Source organism: Passer montanus, unplaced genomic scaffold (genome assembly GCF_014805655.1).
Source record: "Passer montanus isolate IOZ18808 unplaced genomic scaffold, ASM1480565v1 scaffold73, whole genome shotgun sequence".
NCBI lineage: Eukaryota > Metazoa > Chordata > Aves > Passeriformes > Passeridae > Passer > Passer montanus.
Window position 1 is genome coordinate 3,578,503 of NW_024372481.1, and position 23,375 is coordinate 3,601,877.

Below are 23,375 nucleotides of genomic sequence, written 5' to 3' on the forward strand. Positions count from 1 at the left end.
CAGCTCCAGTGCCACCCTGTCCTGTGGCAGCTCCAGTGCCACCCTGTCCTGGCACACAGCTCCAGTGCCACCCTGCCCTGGCACACAGCTCCAGTGCCACCCTGTCCTGTGGCAGCTCCAGTGCCACCCTGTCCTGTGGCAGCTCCAGTGCCACCCTGTCCTGGCACACAGCTCCTGTGGAATCTGGCCACCACCAAGGGCTCCTCACCTTCCATGGGCAAGGGGGCAGGTATGGACACAGAGCAGCCATCTCAACTGTACAAGGTGTCTGGATGGAATGCTGATGGATTTGGGCCTCAGAGTGACTAATTAGCATGCAGCCTTCCTCAAAAGGGTTAACATGGGATCTTTTTAATTGTCAAAAGAGTTGCAGGCTATTAGGGTTGGCATATTCTTCAATAATCTGTTTTATTTTTACCTGCTGGGAGCTTAATTAAAAAACAAAGAGGCTCAATTTAAAGCCCATTACTATGCTAATTTTGTAAGAACTGGGCGGTGATTAAGAAGCTTTAAAAAGAGGAGTTTAGTTTGCTCTAGGGAATGGGTTGGAGGCAGGTTTTATTTCGTTTCATTAGCTAGCTACAATTATTTATAAACTAAATGGAAATGATATTAAAGAGTAATGAAAAAAACAGCATCTATGTATTATTGAACAGCAGAACTTTTTTTAATTTAGCATCGAAGTGTGCAGAGCCTTTATTACTGCAACTCACAGTTAACACAGCTAAATGCAGTTGTTAAATATAAGAGGCTTTTAAAATATGCCCATAAATACAGAGCTGTCTGGTTTGCTTTTCTAATAGATCACTAGAGTAAGTTTATAAAGATATCAATGTGACAATAAAGATGAACCACTGTCTCTTTAAAGAAAAAAAAAATCTGGGGTTTTATATAGGAAAATTTCTTAACAGAATAAATTACAAAGACTTATTCTTTTTGTATTATGTATGTGATGTTGTATAATCTAGCAGCACCGCAAACCTTCTACTGCCTTTTGCCTGTCATGTGAGCCCAAAGTAATACCTGCAATTCCAGTTATGTGGCGTGCTCGGGAGGAGCTGGGGCATTGCATGGATGCTGGCAGCTGGTGCCAGGCAGGGCCAGCACGGGCTGGAGATGCTCCCCGGGATGTGGGGTGAGCAGCAGCAGCAGCCTGGCTCCCGGGTGGCTGTGCCAGGGGCAGCAGCAGCAGCACCGGGTGCTGGTGCAGGCAGGCCAGGGAGGGGCAGAGCCTGGAGAGGGCTCCACACCCGGGCAGCAGCTCTGAACTGATTCCCCCAAACCAAGGTATCTGTTTGTGGGTCTGTGAGGATGTGGGCAGGGAGATGCACCCTGTTTCTGCCAGAGGAACTGGTAGTGCTGGTGTGTATCCTGTCAGCACTGGGAGGAGGAGGAGCTGTTGAGCCTGTACCTGGAGGAGCCACATCTCTGCTGGCACCAGGGCCATCTGCAGAAACAACATGCTCCTATAAACATCCCAGCTCATGTGGCACGAGTGAGAGCTGGTTTGCATGTGCAGCCTGGTAGCTGCGTTCACTCAGCATTTGAATTCCCACTGAAAAGCCACTCTGATCTTATAAAGGACCAGGAACCCCGTGCCCCACCAGCCAGCACTGCCATTCCGTGCTGAAACCCTTTGTGCTGCTGCTCTTTCTGGGAAAGATTTGATGCTTGCCAGGGATGGGGAGAGGGAGGAAGCCTGCAACAGATGAGAGACATCAGTATCTACTAGGCAGAGGGGTGAGGAGGAAGAAGGATGGCAGTGGATGCCAGCCCATCCCCTGGGCTGCCTGGAGCAGCTGGCATTTAATTTTGTAAGGGTCCACATCAGTTGGGCTGCGACACCAAAATTGTTGGGGCATCTTAATTTAAACAGGTGTTGCAACCAGTAAAGCATTTCTGCTGATGAAAGAAGTTTCAAGAAGAATTAAAAGTACCTGCACGTCAGTGATTCCAATGTCTGTGGACACTAGCAGGGCTCCTGCTGCCAGAGCCTTCTGCATGGGTGCTGCATGGGTGCCACGAGGTGCAGCACAGCATCCTGGAGCCACTCAGGCTCTGTCAAAGCAAAGGTCTGGATGTGGCTCCCCCCGTCGTGCTGGGGAGAAAAGCCTTACACTGCAGGTCTGCTGCTCCTCTGGGTAACCTCTGAGCCCAGCCCAGAGCTGCCTCTGCAGATAGAGGTCATGCAGCAGCACAGCTTCAATTCCTCTTCTGGTTCTAAAGGCAGAGTGAGCTATCCAAGATCCCTGGGGTTGCAAATGTCCCTTGGCCTTCTTTTGACCCTATATACACCTTACATTCTTCCTTTAATGATTGGCATTCGGTGGGTTTGTGCCTTCGGGCACACTGAAGTTGTAGCTGCTTCTTCATCAAAGCAACTGTTTACAGCTGGTTTGAGTTGGATGCCAATAAACAGTATTCTTTTTGTCTCAAAATAAAAAGCAGCTTAAGTCCCTAATGATAAGGATTTTGTGCTTTGTAGAGGAAAAATTCAGCTAGTTTGGGACAGCCAGCCACTTAGCTTAGCACGTTGGAGTACTTTATACTTCCTGCTAAACTGCCTTTATCTCCTCAAGTGAGCGGGCTATAGATTCTTATCATTGTGGCAGAAGTGATGAGGGTAACATCTTTAGTTGGAAATCATTGGCAACATGTGGAGAAAGCTTAAGATGTTGTCACACTTTAACTTGGTCCTAATCTGTTCAAAGGCAGTTGATACTTTCTAACTGTGCCAGCAGGTAGTGAGAGGGAGTCAAAGACCATCAGGGTGAAATAGCTCCTGCTTTTCTTTGGAGAGTTTATGACTTTCATAAAGCGGACACAAAGACACTGTGGCGGTAACTGTTATTGTCTAAATTAAGAGCTTATGTTCACCCAACCATATTTCATTAACTTGTACACCCAAGCTTCTACATTTCCTGCCTGCTCCACGCAGCGCTAGAAGCAAATCTGAAATATTTTAACGCCTATTGTCAGTGAAGTGACAGGAGCAGTGTGTAGGTCAGCCCTGCCTCTGTGACCAGCCAGCCTGTGCATTGTGACCAGCACGGGCAGGCGTGTGCTGCCCCTGGCCCACGGCCTCGCCTTCCCGGGGCAGCCTGACCTGGGGCCCGTGCTGGTGTGAGATCCAGAACCAGAATTGTTTTCCTTCCAGTAACAAATCGAGACACTGTGAACAACCCTTAAATGCCAAAATGTAGGGCCAAACTGTGATGGAGCTCATCGTTTCTAAAGTCATCTTGCCTGTGAATGAGGACCAGTCCTGCTCCTGATGCTCCCTAAGGAGTTTTGCATCTCACTTACTCGAAGCAAAAGCTGACACAGCTTCTACTGCCTTGTTTTTCTTTAACAAATGATCTTTAGAACATCAGAGTTCTTGATGAGCAAACTTCAATGCATTTCAGGAAATATTGTGTTTTGGAAAAAAAAAGGCTTTGTCAAACCTATAAAAAGGACAGTGCAATCAGAGCAGGATTTCTTTCCAACCAGATACTCAACAAGCCATCTCATCTTTGGAAACATATATGGAACCCCGAGCAACACCATGTAACATTTTGGTGCTTTTATAGAACAATTCAAAGCCACACAAATTTTCTTGCTGAAAGAAAGGAATGTGCTGATAAGATATGAGGGGATTTTGTACATTTTTTCTCTAGCAGGCATCTCTATTTTTTCTGTGTGTGTGTGTGTGTAGTATATATACATATACTTATCCAAAAGTTAAGTAGTATTTAAGTATTGCAGCTTTGACCTACTTACAACTTTTCATTTAATTAAAAAAAATCTGAAAAAAGTTAATAAAATGTTTAGACAAACCTTTCAGTCTTGTGAGCTTAAAGGAATAATCCTCTTTGCATGCCTAATAATGTTGTTGGTGTCTAATGGGATTTCATTTTCACACATGTGGAAGTGTCCTGTGTTATAAATGTTTGACTGCTGGAATAACTTAAAACCTGTGCAGACTTTCGAGGCAGGAGGAGGGCCTGGGCGTGCTGTAGGGCCCTGCTTACTGATAAATCTCTTTGTATGGCTTTAGAGCATCTAGTTTACTAAAGCCTGAATACAAACACAGATGCTGATAGCTGGGTCTTAGGACTCAGTCTGACTTAGTCTCTCAACCATATTTGGCATTACGGAAGCCAGGAGGTTTTCATAGTTCTGTGTCTAATCTTAAAACTTCAGTTTATAGAGCAACTCTAGTAGTCATCCATACTAGAACAACCAGGCTCGTCTGTTCTTTAATTTAAAGAAGATGAATCAGATGTTTCAAGTCTTCAAAAAAACACCGTATTAAGAGGAGTATTTATTTTCCATCCTAATATTAATAGTAAGTAATTGACATAAGCTTAATAAGAGTTACTTCATGTTATAAGAATAAATTACCATTCTTAGGCATTGCAGCAGACACCTTTATTACCTGAGTTTTGGGGTTTCTGTTGGGGTGTTGGGGGTTTTTAGTGTTCCTTTTCCCTTTTCAGTGGTCCTTCCTACAAAGCTCCATGCCTCTGGTAAGAGTCTCTTGTTTCTATCAGAAGAACAAAGTTGTGAAAGAAGGACTGTAAAGAGAAACCATGTGAGATGATTGGGGGAGAAAAATTTCATCCATTAAGGGTCAGCCTAAAAGAGCACGATTTAGAGCAGAATATAGCTGGAACTTTTGTAAGACAAGCAGCAACTTTTCATGCTCGGATGGGGATTCTTGGGTTAAATTGCTATCTTTGAGTTCTGAACTTGGAAAGGTATTAAAGTGGAATTAAACCTTTACACAATCCTGCTCTTGTGTCATTCAGGATTTTTTTGGGTTCTGTTTAATTGTACATCACAGCAGGGTTCTGAGTGACTGGTGCTTTAAAGAAATGAAGGGTAGGGTTAAGTCTGCAGCCCACTGCTCCCTGCTAATCCTTCTTGTTCCTTGAAGAAGGATTTACTTTTGCTGCCAGCTTGTGAAAGACTTTCCTCCTCCCGAAGAGATTGTTGTGGCTTTCCTGGGGAGGTGTGGTTGCTATAGCAGGGAGTCACGCCTGGGTATTCTCTCAAACCCTACTGAGAATGGGCCAAAAAAGAGCCAAAGAAGAGTAAAACTGGGGATTAAAAAATGGAACAATGGGAGACAGGAAGATAGGAGTGGGAACAAATGGGAATTACAGCACCAAAAATAATGCAAAGTGACAAAAAGAGGAAATAGAAAAATAATAGCTGACAGTTGGATTGAAAAGACAAACACTACAAAAGAACAATTTATTTTCAACCAGCAAAGAACATAAAAAGGCATCTGGGAAATAAGACACAGCCCTATGTTGAGGACATTTTTTTGTTCCTACTGTATTGCGAACATGCATGCACCAAGTACACAAAACTGCTTCATGCTTCCCTCTCAGTTCCACCTTTGCCATAATCCGTTTATTTGAAACAAAACCTTCTTGGGTTTTAAACTGTGTGTTTGTTTATTTATTTGCTGTTAAATGATGTCTCTAAAAGTGCCTGTTCCTGGGAACTAAAAGTAGGGTAATTCTGGGCTTTTTGTATTAAATATCATCATGCATATCAATAGTAGAAGAGAAGATCCAGCTTTGCTCAAATTCTGTTCTTGAGTGCTTTCCAGAGAAATAGCTGCCTCCAGCGGGCACTTGCTTTTGCTGCTGCTTACTGGAGACAAATTCCTCAGCTGGTGCCATGGCAATGCCCTGACACCTCTACCTGGCCCTGCCCCAGGCTGCGCCCCCTGCTCGCCCTGCTGCAGCCGACTCCTCACCAAGGCTCAGCCAGCTCATCCCTTGCTCAGAGAGTTTTTCCGTAGCAGTGTAGCAGCTGTATTTTACACGAAACCCCCTTTGCTCTACTGACAGAACACAGAATAATTTGGCAAATATTTGAATATCTCTATCTCAGTGAAAGAAACAGAAATTTTCATTCAGTGTAAAATTTGTCAGAATACAAATAGAATTTTAAAAGGAGCCAGTGCTGCATCTAACAGCAAATCTCTCTGAATGCCTTTCCTGCACCCCACTGCTTTATATACAGGGGAGGCAGAGAGATATAATAGATGAAACATTTTGTTTATGAAGTGTCTATGTTTTGTTTTATTTCACATGTTTTTGCAATATAGATAACAGATTACACCACAGAGCTTTCATTGCCTTGTGCTATAAAGATACTATAAAGCCTTTCTGGGTATTAATAATAGATTGTGTTGATGAGTTTGGAGAAGCTGGCAATAGACCCCCCACTGCAAAGACATTAACACCACAGGACTAAGGTATCTTTCCCTTGCAAATCAGTTGCTAAATTGGCTGTGCTGATGAGTTGGGCACAAGCTCTCCACCAGCATCACTGCAGCAGGCACAGGAAGTGATTTTGTTTTATACTGGCAAATAACGTTTCTTCCTCTCAATGCTCTTAGTTGTGAGGAAAGCCTTGTGTAAATTCCTTCCCTAAGTCATTCTTGCCAGCCAAGAAATAACTTAGAAATTACATTTGAATTGCTTTGACACGATTATTTTTTTCTGTAAAAGTGAAGACCAGGCCAGTGAATCACAACAGTACAATTTCCCTGCTTATGGGGCCTTTAGGGTGAAATCTCATATAAAAATTGCATTAGAAGATTTTCCCTGTGTTGTTGGTGATGTAAATTCAGTGTGCCATTTAGTGAACAAGCAGGATAAGATGTCTGTCAGAGGCTGGAGCCAGCATCCCAGCCTGCTCCTCAGGGCCCCTCCAAGCCAATATCCACTGGATACTGGCAAAGGGAGAAGATGGAGGTGGATTTCATTTAATTTGTGAAAATATCTGAATAAAAATCCAAAGGAAAAAAAGGAGTGCCCATTTTGTTTTGGTGACCACCCTCCCCCAGCTAGGTAGAGCTGTGGCAGAAGCACAAATGTTCCAAGAAATATGATGTTTTTATGGCCCATTGCTGTGATTTGGAGAATGCAAAAAGCACAGCAGCAGAAGCCCATTTAGCCTCTTTGAAACTCATGGACAAAAATAACGTTATCTCACAAATGTTTGCACTGCTTAGAAATATAATTCTAACAAAATCACATATTTTGTTAATTCATTAAGTCTTCTTAATTGCAGCCCTAGCTTTATCAATTCAATTGGTGCCCTTAACTTTTATAACAGTTTCTGTTCTACAGAAAAGATTAGGAGAAAATTGCAGCCATAATCTGTACAGTGCAATTGCTGTGCTATAAAGAGGAATGGGAGTAGCTGAGAAGAGCAATTGGATTCCCAAAGGTGGAGCACAGTAGAGCAATATCAGTGACTTTGTAAATGAAAAATTGTTTTAATTCCCTTCTAACAGCAATAATTCTATTCTTCATAAATTTTTCCATCAAAGTGTTGTATGGAAAAATGCTATAAAATAGAACAGCATGGCAGTGATGGAAGACAGTTGAACAAAGTGGTCAATTAGGGGATGAAAATTAAGCAAAGAGAAGAATTCATTGTGTCACATTCTGCTCAAAGCGAGAAACTGCTTTGCACTTTGCATTTTATGTTGTACTTTATAGTTAAGGGAGCTGTAACTATTTAGGTCATTCTGGTCCCACTTGAGCAAGTTGCATTAGGCTGTGAGCTTTAAATTCTGTGTGTCTTTGTGCTTTTGTCTGAGCATCCCAGTCCCCCCCAGAGCTGCCGGTGCCCACAGGTCTGAGGTGGCCAAGGGTGGCACAGTGACAGTGGGTGCTGGGGGCTCTCACCCTGTCCCACCACTCCAGAGCAAGGTTTGGCACGGGCTACTGTGTGGTACCTATAGCTATGTTAGCCATCAGCTTGTCTTGGCAGGGGAGTACAGCACTCCTCACACAAATACAGGTAAAATATTTACGTGAAGAAAAAGTCACTCATTACCAAGATAGGCAATATGTAATTCTTGAGTCTAAATCCCCGTTGTGAAGTGCAAATTTAACACAAGCTTTCACCAGTAGCTGGTGTTCATACTACAGCACCTGTGGATAGAGGGTTAATAAATATTTTCTTCAGTTCTCCCTGAAGAATAAAAAGGTTTCTTTGTTTTAGTTCTCTCTAAATACTACAGGGTTTTTTTCTAGAAACTTTTAAATTTTGCACATTTTATTACTACTTGATGAAAGGGAATTATCTTTCTTATACTGAAGTTTCAGCTATGAAATTGGCTTTAATAAACTATGTAATTATTTCATCTGCAGGGAAACTATTTTAAATGGATTATTTCTTTTTTAAGGGGTGGGGGGTTTAAAATAATAAATTGATAATATTCCTGTTCTGCTTTACTACATTCAGGATGTTTTGTGTATTCTGAATTGAGTGCAACCAAGCAACAGTTTTTCCATTTTATAAGCACCCATTAACTGTAAGACACTCCAAAAAATATTCAAGTCCTATGCTGGAAAAATCCCTTGCATACTGTTTTTCCAATCCTATGCCATCTAAAGAAAGAAATCAAAATTTATCCCAAAGAGCAAGGAACAGCTATTTTTCATTAGTAATTTAATTTCTTCTCTTAATAAGACTGAGCTGTGTGAAAAACATGCTATATTTTACTCTGACTCTACCCTGTTTCATAGCAGAGGAGTGTGGAGCAAACTTCCAGCATCAGAGCAGGGATGTCCCAGCAGAGGGAAAAACGTCACACCTAGAGACTGCACCAAGAGTACTTACAAAAGCCATGACCACTACCTCTGCATATTTATTAAATAAAGAAAAGCCAGGTATCTGCTGTGGTTGCTGCAACACATAATGTCAGAATAACACAGAAAGGGAAATGACTGAAGGTCTCTGATAGGTAGGAAGCAGCATCTGTCCTCTTGCATACATCAAACACAGCTTAATAACTTCCTATTTACTGCTTCATGGCAGAGGCCCAGTAAATAAACAACCTGACTGAATTAGTCGATTTTTCTACCTTTGTCCTGTATAACAAACCTCTTGAACCACGCTTAATGTGAACGGCAAATTTCACCCTGCACATGGACATCTCTCAGCACAGATTAAATTAGTTATAATAAAACAATTAAAATCTATTTGCCCACAGACAGGAGGAAATGAAGGACCTGGCTGAGCCACAGAAAGGTAAAGGGTGGGTTGTCAGGGCACCAGGAGAGTAAACAGCAGAGCCGTGATTCTCAGGAGCAGAGCAGGGTCAAACTTACTGTGAGATAACCGCGCGGGATATAATAAATCAGGGCTCCGTGTTGCACTCCAGATGGCTGTGCCATGCAGGAAGGCACAGTGGATCATGTAACTGTGGTTGTTTCTAAGGATTACTGATTCAGCCTGCCTTCACAGGGATATCCTAACAAATAAAATCTTTATGGCCTCTTCCGCTGGTGAACATTTTCATCTACTGGTTAAAGTCAGGACATGTCTTAGCATTTGCACTGCCCTGATACATATGCAAAATTAATTTAAGTTCACACAGTTTTGGCTGGTAAAGGCTTTTTGATTATCTAGTACTGTAAAGTTGCTTCACAGCGTTTATTGTAAATATTCTGATGGACAGACAGGCCATTGTTCTGAGCTTTAGCTTGGCTGAGTCCCCCAAGTGTTCCAGGCATACAGGCAAACACACTTAAAAACTCCTAAACCTATTGAGTTGTCTTTCAAAATTGTCCAGGCAACAGAATTTATTTATAAAACTCTGCAATCATTGATTCAAAACAAGGTTTTCTTGTTCTGCTTTTCTTCTTTGTCCTCTTTGAATGATTTTCTCTGGAATGTTTTCGTTGTGCTTAGGAGTCGGAGATTTCCTGCGGCTTCTAATAAAGGCATTTGATTTCCACTCTCCACATACTTTAACACATCCAAGGATTTTGAGGTTTGACATTAGCTTAAGAGAGCTGGAGATAATCAGCCATGGGAGTAAAAAGCCAGAGTTACGCAAATTATTTCTAAAATGTATAGAAAGCAAAAAAAATTTCTTTAAATGTTGTTGGTGTGGGACAGAGTCTTTGTCTCAGCACAGAATATCTGTGTGCTCCCCTTCAAATTTATGGCTTTGATTGAAACCTGTAAAGGGGTGATCTGTAAAGTATTCCTGCTATCCTACACTTCCCAACAGGTTTATTACCATTCGTTTATAAAATGAACAGTCTAACGAGCAGTGGTTTAGATCACAGCTATCAAAGTCTGGTCATTTGTCAAGATTAGTTTCCTGTTGTGAGATTGCCTTGTGCAAAAAGAGTGCATAACCTTGTGTTCCTCTTGGGAAGCTGAAAAAATACCTATAAACACCCTATAAGATAGGTTTAATGAAAATTTTATAATCTCAGAATTCAACCCAACACGCTGCCCTGTGTGTGTGTGTGTATTTGTGTGAATGCATGTTATAATACAGAGTACCTGTGTACAGGGGAGGGAATTTTCTTGACAAGAGTTAAATTCGGGATATGAAGTCCATGCAGTATTGTCAGGGCAATTTAATGTTCATTTGAATGAGTTAATCTACACTGATGACAGTGTAATTCGTTATGGCTAAAAGGCTGCCTTGGGAAGCGCTGTTGCAAAAGCACCATCTTTACAGGAACAGTCGTTTGCCAGTAAATAACACAAAGTATTTTCTATTCATGTTAGATATATTTATTTTGAAGAAAAAGAAAAAACACAAACACTCGTTAAGGCAGTATGACAGCAAAGGCGCAGGTCAGGGAAACAACAGGCTCCACAGGACAAGGAGCGTTTGAGGGAAGGTGCAGGGGGTTTATGCTTCCCTGCACTTTTCTTCTTGAAATTATCTGTAAATTGTGTTACATTTGCGTTTTCCCTGCCACTGGACGGTGGCGTATTGCGCGGTTTGCTTGGGAGAGAGCCGGAGGCAGCCGCAGCCCATCCTGGAGCGGTCCCAGCCCTGCCCGGGCTCCGGCAGCATCGCCGCTGCCGGCGGCAGAGCGCTCCGGGGAAGGCTGCCCGGGATGCTGCCCGTTCTCCCGGAGGAGGCTGTCCGTTCTCCGGGGAGCCTGCCCGTTCTCCCCGGGAGCCTGCCCGTTCTCCGGGGAGGCAGAGCGCTCCGGGGAGCCTGCCCGTTCTCCGGGGAGCCTGCCCGTTCTCCGGGGAAGCCTGCCCGTTCTCCGGGGAAGCCTGCCCGTTCTCCGGGGAGTCTGCCCGTTCTCCCGGAGGAGGCTGTCCGTTCTCCGGGGAGCCTGCCCGTTCTCCGGGGAGGCTGCCCGTTCTCCCGGGGGAGGCTGCCCGTTCTCCCGGGAGCCTGCCCGTTCTCCGGGGAGGCTGCCCGTTCTCCCGGGGGAGGCTGCCCGTTCTCCCGGAGGAGGCTGCCCGTTCTCCGGGGAGGCTGCCCGTTCTCCGGCCGATAGGGTTGGTGGGCTCTGCCCGTCGGGGGACGCAGGCGGCTCGGAGCCCGTGTGCGGGCGCTCCGGTGCGGCGAGGTCCGCACCTCGGGGCCAGCCCGGCGCTCCCGGGCCCGGCGGGACAGGCGGTGCGGGGACCCCGGGGACAGAGCTTCGCCCCGGCTCTGCCCCTCCTGGGCTCTGCAGGTGTGTCCCTCCTGAGGGCATCCCCTGGGACAGAGGCCAAGCTTGTTAAATGGGTCAAATGGGTTTAAGCAGTTAAACAGAAACAACTATTTTACTGCACCCTTTATTTTTTTTCCTCTATTTTTTCTCCTCTTTGCGTGTTAATCCTTTCAGCTATAAAATTGTGTAGAGATGAAAATATTTTCTGCTTAGGAATTTGCTTGCTAAAGCATTGTGAGGAAAACCTTGTGGACAAAGCAAACGGAGTGTGTGGAATAAACCTTCCTGTTCATGGCAGTGCCCAGGGTCCTGGGTGGCATCAGTTTCCTTTTGATCAATTTAATTCATTACCTACCTGAAAAAGAGCCGCTCAGTCCACCTTGCCCCGCTGTTACCTGGAGGCTGTGGTTGTGCAGGGGTGTGCACTGAGCCGGCCCGTCGCTCCTGGGTGCAGCTGGGGAACACCCCAGTTCCCATCTCTCAGCCTTTTTCTGGGTGTGCAGCCATACTGACATTTGCTTTTCCCCCCTGCCACTCTGACTCCAGCCCTTTGCCGAGGGCTCTTACTGCCATTTTCCTGCGCTTCTCAGCTCAGACAAAATGGAGGCTCTGGAGGAATGAATAACTACCACAGCCTTAGCCTTCTAAAATCAGAAAGAATTTCCTTTTTTTTGTGAAAAATTATAATTTTGATGACAGAAAAAAGTCAGCATACCCCATGCTAAAAGATAGAATCTAATTTTTTTTTTTTCTTCTGTGAGCACACTGGTGCAGTGGTGTTCATTTCCTTGCTGAAATGTAAATGTTCATGCACCTTGCACTGTGATGTATTGCCATAAAAGACACTGAATTTCAAATCACCAGCACACCATGTGACACAGGGATGCAACAGCAATCCGTCTTTATTTGAGGCAGCCCTTTTCTGAAATCTCACTTAGGGAGATTCCCAGTTGCCATTAGGAAAGCAAAATAAAATTAATCTAAATAATTCTAACTTAAACCTAGAAAATTAATGATGGATGAAAGACAGGGTTTACAGAGCATTAATAAGAACTAGTCTGGATGCAGTGTGTGTTCTAGGGTCTGTGATTATACTGGTAATTTGACAGATTGTATCACTGCATATCTCTGCCAAAGGATGTTTCACACCATTTAAAATGCACAGTACTTCCTTCAGAGACAGGTTGTTCTGGAATAACTCAACATCCAAAGCAAAGCTGTGTTATTTCACTCCTCTCTTTATTGATTGCATGTGTACAATCATGTGTGTATGCACACGTGCTGACTTTGCCTCAGCAAAAGCACAACGTTTTCGTGCTCATTTCTGTGTTTATCAGCCTCCTCAGAGACAGACAATACCAAAAATGGAAAGTCTGTTCCAAATAGGGCTTAAGTGCTGAAACCAGAGACTCTGCATTAAACAAAGCATGAGCTGGTCCTTCCTCTAAAAGGCGAATTGAAATACATTTGTGTTTAAGCAATTTTCCAACTTCAGGAGCTCCCTTTTGTTTCTCATTTGAAAAGGAAAAAAACACTGAGATAAGGACAGGTCTTAGTGGGCTTTGTCCAGGAAAGGTGATTTAGGGAATCTCGAGACCAAAGGAATTGAGATTTGAAAAAATTGCATGCCTATGCTATTTCCAGGCCTAGGGATGCAAGTCTGGCCGTGTGCAGAAGCATGAGCCGGGCTGACCTGTGCAGATCAGCTGGGTTTAGACCCAGGCAGGGCATGACCTGGTGCTCCCCCTGACCGTGCTGCCTCTTCCTCGCAGGCTGTTCGCTGCCAAGTGCAGCGGCTGCATGGAGAAGATCGCGCCCACGGAGTTCGTGATGCGCGCGCTGGAGTGCGTGTACCACCTGAGCTGCTTCTGCTGCTGCGTCTGCGAGCGCCAGCTCAGGAAAGGCGACGAGTTTGTCCTCAAGGAAGGGCAGCTGCTCTGCAAAAGCGACTATGAGAAAGAGAAGGACTTGTTGAGCTCGGTCAGCCCAGACGACTCAGACTCAGGTGAGCTTTTCCCACACCTGCTCTGACTGGAAAAGCTGCATGGGTCTGTAGAGCTTTTGTGTAGAAAAGTGCATCCATTTTCACATCCTCTTCATCTGTATGCATGTGCCACCTATGCAAATTTGCAGGCACAGCTGAAAACGTTCCTACTGGCAGACTGCTTTCCCTAACCTGACTCCCTTCCTTAACCTCCTGCTTAGTAAAAGACAGAATCTTTTTGCTTTCATCGATGTGTTTTTCTGTAAGATCACAAAGCATGAATCAGACTGACTTTAGCTACCCAAGGTCTCACTCAAGTGAGGCATCAGTATGCTGTTCTCCATAGGCATTCTTCCATCCACTTAACATATTTTTCAGGGGATCTTCTTCACATACAATTTCAGCACTAAACTAGAGAAATAGGCAGAACAGTAATATGATTTTCAAGAGGAATCTCTCTGTCAATTACCTCTGCCAATTACCAAATAGTAGCTTTAAAAAAGATTGCAAGTGCAGCACAGAAATACTGAAGAGAATTTGAAAGTAACTGAGATGTGGGTTTGTGCTATCATAATCACACACTTGTTTCCCAAGAAAATATATAAGAAAATCAACAGTTACCATTCCATTACATGTACAAATGATATATTTGCTGCTGGTTTATGGGAAAATGTGTTACTCTGTTTTAACGGGTAGCAGAAATTATCCTTGATCTCTAATCAGAGAGTCATATTCTCCACATTGCTAAAATTTGTATTTCCACACCAGGAATGCCTCAAGACAAAGGTCTCTGCAGACTTGGCAATGCATGGGACTGGGAGCAGTGTTTTAGTTATTGTCATGTATTGTCATGCTGCGTTTGCAGGGCCTTGAGTGCTCTGCTCAGTAAATCTCAAGTCATAGGTTCTGGGCTTTGGTGAACGTGCCTGAGGCACGTGAGTTTCCTCCCTGACCATCAGCATACCTTGCCCCCACCAGCCCAGGTGAGCCCCTGTGCACCTGCCTCGTGTCCACCAAACCCCCGTGACCAGCTGGTGTGGGTCTGTCCCTGCTCTGGGGCTGCTCACAGGCACTTTCCCCTCTGCCCCTCGCTCACAGAGCCGCTGCTGGCAGCTGCCCTGGCTTCAGCTTTGGGCAGGGGTGGGCTCCTCTGCGGGGCCAGACCGACTTGTGATCTGCAGTCAGAGCTACCACGGTAGCACAAACCAGTCTTGGTTTCAATTTCATTTCCCTTTGGCACAAAGGGGAGTTTCTTAGTCCTGGAGATGCTTTTTTTTTCCTCATTATGCTCTGTTAGTCAAACCCAAACCTGAAAAACAAGCTGACAAATTAAACAAGTTGTTTGTCTCCCATTGTCTAACACAGTGAAAACACTGATCTCCCAGGGGTCTGTGTGAGAGCACACAATCTGCAAAGCCCTGGCTGAGAATGTGTCCTGCTTCAATCAAATATTTATCCACTGGACACAAAAGTAACTCTCCAATGAGCAGTATTAATCCTCACAAACCTTTCCTTAGAAATGGCATGCTGGAAAGTTAATAATGTCATGGTTATTAAAATGACTGAACTTCTCTTTAATCATTAGGCCAAAGATGCTTATTAAAGTAAAAGGTAATTAGATTGCTAGGTGCATAATAATCAGACCCTAAAATGAATTAAAGTCTAATTTGTTGATTCCCCAAAAGTAGTCTTTCAGTATATAAAAAATTCTGTGTGTTTCTTCATGTCAAAGTCCCTGTAATAATGTGATAGTGTTTTCTGGAAGAAAAATCAGTAATCTGGTCAAATAAAATATGCTGAGTTGAAAAGTTGATTTTCTCAACAAAATGTGTATTTACCCATCAACTTTTGCCACTGTGCTTGAGATTTCCCAGGACAATATACTAACACATGTAATATCACCAGATTATATGAGTATTCAGAATTTAATTATAGAAAATACAAAGAATCTGTTTGGTCTACACAAGCACATAGATACTTGTATGCATTTACTGAAAAAGAGAAGTATGTGCTTGTACATACAGACACATTTTAATGCACAGAGGAAGATTACTGATGTTTTCTGTGGGAAGTAGAAATGAGATGACAAAGATTATATTTAATATTATCGCAGGAGCTTCAAGACATTCAAAACAGTATTCAATAACTGGAATCTGCACTGTATTTAGTTAGATGGGCCTTGAAATACTTGTGTGATACTTGCTTTGTGCTGTTTTGCTGCCGTTCAGTGCAGGCAGTGGTACCTGCCTGCAGACAATGCTTCAGGAGAAGCTGTGCAGGTAAAGGTGTTTGTCTGCTGCTGAGATCGGGGCAGCTGAGCACAGGGGACCAAGAGGTGCTGGAAAGGCACCAAATGTCTCTGTACCCAATTCCTGGAAATACTGAAGCATTTTCTGAGTTTCCATCCCTGATCAGTCCCATGTCCCCAGTTAAAAATGGAAATATTTTTATGCTTTTGTGGCATTTGATTTAGGCAGAGCACACAGATCTAAGATAGTCTCTTCCTGCCCACAGCTGCTGTAGGTATTCAAATAACCATGGGACAATAGTTGAACCTGTTGACTGAAGAGCAGTTCTCAAACATCCTGTTTTCTTGGTGGAACCAGTGCAATCATATATCCTTTTTTCACCAGTCAAAAGTGATGATGAAGATGGAGATGTTAAGCCCACCAAAGGCCAAGTAACCCAAGGGAAGGGAAGCGATGACGGGAAGGACCCCAGAAGACCCAAACGACCAAGGACAATACTTACTACACAGCAGAGACGAGCATTCAAAGCTTCCTTTGAAGTGTCTTCTAAGCCCTGCAGAAAGGTAGGTGCTTCAGCAGGGACCAAGGCAGCCCTGACACCAGGCCACAGCCGCAGACAGAGACAGCCCTGCCCCGTCCTGGGGCAATAGCAGTTCTCCTGGGGTGAAAGCAGAGCACTCTTTTTGCACAGAAGTCTTTTATGGGTAAAATTTAGTGTCATTTTCCTCAGTCTCTTTGTTCAGTAGTTACAGAACTGGTAGCACCATCAGGGGCAGAACTTGACAACACTATGCAAAAATATGACGAACTTTTAAAAGTAATTCCATACGTGCAGTTTTTGTTGTAAGTACAAACATTCCTCCTAACAAAACTGATTAGTGTTTTTTGGGTTTTTTTTTCTTAACTTATGAAAAATTTCATCATTAAGCCTTTCCTCCTGCAGGTCAGAGAAACATTGGCAGCTGAAACAGGGCTCAGCGTGCGAGTCGTCCAAGTCTGGTTTCAAAACCAAAGAGCAAAGGTAGGCTGTTTGTCACATTTCAAAAGTCAAATGCAGGCTGTGCCTCAACATGGGCTCTTGCCTGGGTGCAGTTCACTCTGCAGAAGTCCCACAGCTGAGCTCTGCATGTTCTGCCTGCTCTGCTCTCTACATCCACACTAGAAGGGCAACTTCCAAACACAGACATTAAATTCATATGCTCAAAGCAACTCAGGGTTGGGAGTAAATTTTGCATGCAAATCTGAACTGGAAACTGAAATGTTTAAGCTTAGAATTGAAACTGAACCCACAACAGTCTGTGCATAATTATAAATGATCTGTGTTTACTGATAAGATGTTTGCACAGAGTTTTGTAAGGAAACAAAATTGTTGCATTTGGAACTATGAGATTGTTCTGTTCTGCTTTTTTTCAGATGAAAAAGCTGGCACGAAGGCACCAACAGCAGCAGGAGCAGCAGAACTCGCAGCGACTAGGACAAGGTAGGGGATTTGTGCAAGAGCAAAGCGAGAGAGAAAGAATCTGCAGTTGTCTGGAGGTGCCATTCCCACATTAGCACAGCGATCCAGGGCACTTGCAGGTCTGTGGGTGACCTCTGCCATCAGCACTGGAAGGACACAAGGGTGTGCTGAGTGCCCACGCCAGGTTACCCCCAGTTCTCCTGCTGGGAGCAGACCCAGAGGTGCTCATGCAGAGGCTGTCACCTTGTTTCTGGTAGAAATGTGCCACGTGGAGGTGTCTGCACAGGGGGAAATCTCCAGGAGGCTTGCTCCAGACCGATCCTTTGTTTGTTTTCTTCTGCAGTAATGGACACAGTGCTCAGCTGGGAATCTGCACAGGCATCAGCGTTACTGCCCAGCCAAGGCAAGGAGAGCTCCTCCTGTGCCCCCACAAGGGTCTGGACCCTGGGGCAGGCACTGCACACAGGCACTGGGACTTGCTCTGCTGCTCTCTGGGTACTCTTGAGTACCTCCAGCTCCCAAGACCTTGCAGCCTCAAATCCTCAGCTTTACCCAGAACAGAAAAACTGGGACCAGCAGAAGTTAGAGAATAACTGGGCTCTGTCAGACAGAGTTTACAGACTTTTGGATGATAAGGTTCTAGGACCTAGGGCACCAGAAATTATGTAGAAATTACAAGTCTTTCAGCTTATTGCTCAGGGCTCTAGGCTCAGACAAAATTTGGGAAGTTTCTCTGGCTGACAGGATCCCCTGACTGCATTTGCTAGGGTTCATTGTTGATTCTGCCCTGTTCCCCAGCAGTAACTGTTCCTCCTCTTTGCTTTGCAGAAGTGATGTCCAACCGAATGGAAGGGATGATGACATCTTACACACCACTTGCACCACCACAGCAGCAGATTGTAGCAATGGAGCAAAGCAGTTATGGCACAGACCCATTTCAGCAGGGTCTTACCCCTCCACAAATGCCAGGCGACCACATGAACCCCTATGGTAAGGCATGCCTCATTCTGCCACATCCCAAGTAGCTGGGTCTGTGTGCTGGATCACACACCACAGGGGCAGCAGCTTTACTAGCTTTTAGAATATTTTTTTGGGGGATTTGTACCAGAGAATTTGTACCAGTCAGTTTTACGTGTGTATTTTCTTGTACACGTAAGGGGGTAGAACAGAGCTCATCTCAAGCTCTGTACACCTTTCAGAACTATTTCACAGTATAATTCTGATAAACGATAAGCAAACAACATCACCTCTCCAAGCTCCACTTTTTTAAACCACTGTCCAAGACACTGAAAAATAAACAGTACCAAATTCTAGCTCCCTCACAAATTTTTCCTTTTTTCTTAGAAGCTTTGAGGAAAAAGTGCCTTCAATAAAGAGAAGTAATCTATTCAGTACAAAATGAATAAGCAGCCCTGTAAGACCACTCAGATTGGATGCGTGGATTTGTTAAAGAACAGTTCTTGAGCTACTAAGAGATGGGTTACCACAGGACATTTCTCCTGCATGGTTTTATTCTCTGTCCCAAATCAAGATGACGGTTTGCTTTCACGATTGCTTGACCCCACATCAAACGCAGTGCAAGCACTAAATGTTCAATTATTGGTTCTGGACAATTGCAGTGTGGCATTTAAAAAGAATGTCAGAGGATTTTTCAGACTGTGATTCTCGGCCTTGCGGTAGCCCACAAGGGCCTGTCTCAGACTCTTTCTGCTGACCAGGAGCACTTCACTGTAGAGGCTCACAGGCGCATCACTGTCCCGAGCACAGGCCAACAGGAAATCTGCCTTGGGTCTGTGTCGCTGCTTTTGCCACTGAGACAAGTCCATGGTGCACACCAGGAAGTTTGGGAGGTCCTGTAAGGAGCTGAGGACATATGAAGTGCCCTCAAGCATTAGGTGGCTTGTGATTTTGTTGGTTTGCTTGGCTTTCTGAGTGAAACTCCTTGGGAAGTAGGTTCTGTGCTCCAAAAGGGGTGCAGGGGATGGCACAAAGCCCTTTCGAATGAGTGTGTGAGGGAAAAGAACCAGACTAATGCTTTCTCAGAGCCCCCAGGACTTGGGCTGGAGCTTTTTCTGGTACCTTCAGTGTTGAAGTTAGCTGAAGTCATAGTTGCTAAAGAAAATAAAAGGTGCTGTTCCAGACCAGCCCTAAAAGAGTGGAATTTTCTGAAAGGAGAGCATGTTTACAACTGTAGCTCACTTGAGGCCAGGGAAACTAGGTCTCTTCCTGGGTCCTGTCACTGGTAGAACTTTTGCCTTGTGTGTCTGTGAAGACCAGTATGATTATGGCTCTTAGACCATGCTTCCATCATGGGCACTCTGATTCCACCTTTCTTGGCAGCTCCCACGAGTGCTGGAGCCCATGGAGAAGCTGGGGACCTGCTCCTCCCCAGCACCGTTTGCTGCTGTTGTCAGCCGAGGCTGTTTTGTGCTGCTGACTGAAATAGAAATTAAATCCTGGCAGGTTTGGGCGCATTGCTGCCGGCTGAGCCCTGCGGGTTGATTGCGAGCCCTCCTCCCTGTAGGTCAGACCCCGTGGCCACAGGGCATTAGCGTGAGCACAGGAGCAGCAGCACTCCCGTTCACCCGTGTGTTCTGTGTCCTCCCTGGCTGCGCAGCACCCAGCCTAACGTGTGCGTTTCATTTGCAGGAAACGACTCCATTTTTCATGATATCGACAGTGATACCTCTTTAACTAGCTTGAGCGACTGTTTTCTTGCCTCTTCCGAAGTTAACTCCATGCAGGCTAGAGTAGGAAACCCCATTGACAGGCTGTACTCTATGCAGAGCTCCTATTTCGCCTCATGAAAATAAAGAAAACTAACAGCCGGCGTGTGTTTAGCCAGTGACTTTTCCAGTGCAGACTCTACAGCCATATGTTGCCCAGCTCTTCCTTCACAGTGACTCTGCTGCCTCTGGACTGCAAAGAGCATTTTTTTAGGAAGACTGTCTCTGTTTGCATATATGTGTATGTATGTGTATATATTTTAATACCTACATACCTACATATATAGAGAGACACATCCACCCGTCCCATACCCTTGATTCCCAGCTGGCGCCAGACCACGAGACAAGCACGGAAGGAACAGAAGAACCTGCTCGTCCTCAGCCTTTGATCTGGTTTGGTTTGAGCTCATCATCTTAAAAGAAATGGATTTTGTGGAAAGCTAGACCTTTTCCTCCTCTCTCTTCTCCTTTCTTTTGGATGTCTAAACTTTTTTTTTAGCCACTGATACTGACATCAGTCAACCATATGACAAATAAATCAAAGAAACTGGAGATTCCTCCTTTTCTTACTGCATGACTCATACTATGTTGTGGATAAATTGCCATTTGAACTGTGAGAAGTTAATGTAAATGTGACGTTCAACATTTGTTTCCTTTCTACACTTTTTCTACATAACCTGGATCTGCTCATTAGTTTATAGCCCTTATGCGTATGGTACTGAGGAAACTGGTTACCAGTATTTGTGGAGAAAGCCAGTGATTTCAGAGTAAGAAAGGTCTATGACCCTGGAGAGGAGATGCATGTCAGGGGCAGAGGCATTTAGGTTAGTATTGATCTTAAATAATTAAAACTAAAGGTGCTTACAAGACAGATCTATTTAATTTTTTCTGAAGTGTGAGATGAAAATATTTACATTTGTTTGTAAGTATTGCAGTGCCAAATTTCAAGTCTAGACCATGATTGGCAAAGAAGTGTTTTTTGTTCTGTTCTGTTTATTTGTTTTGCATGAGGCATAAATGTGCTGTTCTCTATTGTCCATCTGGAATAATTAAGCACTCCTTTAGTTACCTTGCCTCAGCAAGAATCAAGGATACACAGTTCTAGTCTGAAACACCAGAAGTCCTGAAATGTGCACCAGCCAGGAACAGGAAACTATGACAGAAATTACGATGGGAAGTTCAGGTATGTTGAGCTGAAATTTCACCAGGGCCTGCAGATGCCCCCTGGCAGGACTCGTGGCTGTGGTGCCAGCTGAGTGACCAGAGCTGCAAGGACAGCTGCACCGAGGGAAGGGGGCCCAGCTGACCTCTGGCTCTGGGGCTGAAGTGTGAGCACATGTCATATAGATTTTTGTAGGGCATAAAATAACATAAATAATAATAGTATAGCTATAAATATTGCCTGGTGATAATTATAATGTGGAGAAGCAGACAAGTACAGTCATGGCTCTCAGTAGAGAAAACTTCTTGGGGAATATTTGCCAGGGTAATATCAGTAATTATAGGGTGTGTTCAAAATAGAGCTCATGGGGAAAGATTGGCAGGATAGGCACTTTCTTAAATAAATACCTTTAATATATTGACCATAATAGCTGAAAAACAAGTCCAAAGCTTTCGTTAATCTAACTCCTCCAGGCTGAGGACTGGTACCAGGCCAGCATTGCAGTGTCCCCGTGGGGCTTGGCATCTTCTGTGGGAGCGTGGGGCTCCCATGGAGGGGGGGCCAGAGCAGCACCCCTGCAGCCTCAGCACCTGGGGAGGGAGCAGCCCCACTGGGGGACCACGGCCTCAGCCTGGGGAGTCCTGCTGGGAGCCCCATCAGCTGATGGAGACAGGCCCTGGTGGTCCGGAGGCACGGGTGGGAAGGGCAGGATGGTGGGTCCAAGGCAGAAATTACCATTTCCCCCCAGCATGGAGGTGTGGACTGAGCGTGTTGGAGGTTACTTGAGAAAGCCGAGTTTTATCTGCAGTGTAGGTGTGTAAGGTTCCCACTCTGGAGAGGACGAGAGCACGTGGATGAGGCTGTGTGTGTCCATGTGTTTGTGCGTGTGTCCATGTGTCTGTGTGTGTGTGTGTCTCTGTGTGTGTGCGTCCATGTGTTTGTGCGTGTGTGTGCCTGTGTGTCTGTGTGTGTGTCTGTGTCCGTGTGTGTCTGTGTCCGTGTGTGTGTCTGTGTCCATGTGTCCATGTGTCCATGTGTCCATGTGTGTGTCCCTGAGTGCGTGCACGTCGTGCAGGGGGCAGAGCTCAGTCCAAGCACACCCTCCCACTGCCTGAGGTGCCGAGCCCCGTGTCCCACACACAGCCTCGGTCAGGGAAGGACCTGGTGGCTCTGCGAGGGTTTAGGGGACATCCCTGTCCCTGTCCCTGTCCCTGTCCCTGTCCCTGACTGCTGCCATCCGCAGGAAGGTGGGTCTGCTGTGTCCATATGCTCTGCCTAGGGACCATTCCCTGCTTTCTGGCAAGGATGTGGTTTCAACTGAGCATTGTGAGCCCCTGGATGTATTTTGAAATTGAAAGGATTTTCTTTTCTTACCCATCCTGTTCAAGTATTTTTCCCTTTCCTTGTGTATCAAAATAACAATTTCCTTTCTCTCTGCATGATAGCAAACATCTATAAAGAACTCAGGTGATCCTCACTGCTTGCAGGGCAGAAGCAAGCAGGTTTCATATGGCACATGTAAACATGTCATTTGTCACCACCGATCTCAATGGATTCATCGTTTCCCTCTTCTCCCCTCTGCTGTGCTACTTTACAGTCATAGAAAAGCCTCTCAGACGCACCAGTTTGTAGACGCCTCACACAAGCACAGCCTTGCTTCATATCTCATTACTGGCAGGATCAAAATGGCATTTTTGGTGTTTACAGGGACTTACATGAGAACTATAACATGACCTACAGTTTGGAGAACTGCCTTGTCCCAACTCTACCTCTGCATCTGGGATGGATGTTGAAAAACAATCCATCTCCAAGGAAAAAATCAGACATCCCATTTTATAGTTGAACTATAATTCTTTGCTGATTTTTTGGATGACTGTTTGCCACCTTTTTTTTCCATGCTTGTACATAGTATCTCCTCTCCCTTGGTGTGTCGTATGATGATGCCTTAGCTGTTTGTTGCCCATGTTCTGCCACCTTTGGAGCCACATACACGCACACATTCAGGCCCTTGGCACGTGTAACATTTTCCATGCCATGGTGGGCCACTGCTGGTCCAGGGAAGGAATGCATAGGCAAGGATTTCCAGTGGGCCTGCAATAGCTGGCAAAGGCCAAAGTTCATTAAAGGAAAATAAATGTCACTTCTTTTTGTGGAATAAATTATCCTACTGGAGTGTGATCATTGTGGTTTTAACCTGGGACCTTGCAGTAAAAGATTATACAGCAACCTCTGACCTCTTTGATTTCTGCTTTACTCTTCTGCTGTCAAGGGAATGTCCCTGATCAGGTGAAAGTAAAATGTTTAATGGGCCATATCACAGTAATATCTTACATTGAGTCAAATTGATA

General features: G+C 44.8%; 1 protein-coding gene across 2 annotated transcripts in view; it reads left to right on the top strand.

Moving 5' to 3' along the window:
• Window positions 1-21,988, top strand: part of LMX1B (LIM homeobox transcription factor 1 beta) — an 84,004-nt gene extending 62,016 nt beyond the window's left edge. The window contains exons 3-8 of one of the 2 annotated variants that reach the window (XM_039730831.1): window positions 13,220-13,452; window positions 16,065-16,243; window positions 16,624-16,701; window positions 17,094-17,160; window positions 17,968-18,129; window positions 19,789-21,988. In XM_039730831.1, the coding sequence (XP_039586765.1) occupies window positions 13,220-13,452; window positions 16,065-16,243; window positions 16,624-16,701; window positions 17,094-17,160; window positions 17,968-18,129; window positions 19,789-19,946 (877 nt within the window). In that variant the 3' untranslated portion in view covers window positions 19,947-21,988. The remainder of the gene's footprint in view (window positions 1-13,219; window positions 13,453-16,064; window positions 16,244-16,623; window positions 16,702-17,093; window positions 17,161-17,967; window positions 18,130-19,788) is intronic. The other variant, XM_039730833.1, reaches the window with a different exon arrangement.
• Window positions 21,989-23,375: the final 1,387 nt, after the last annotated feature.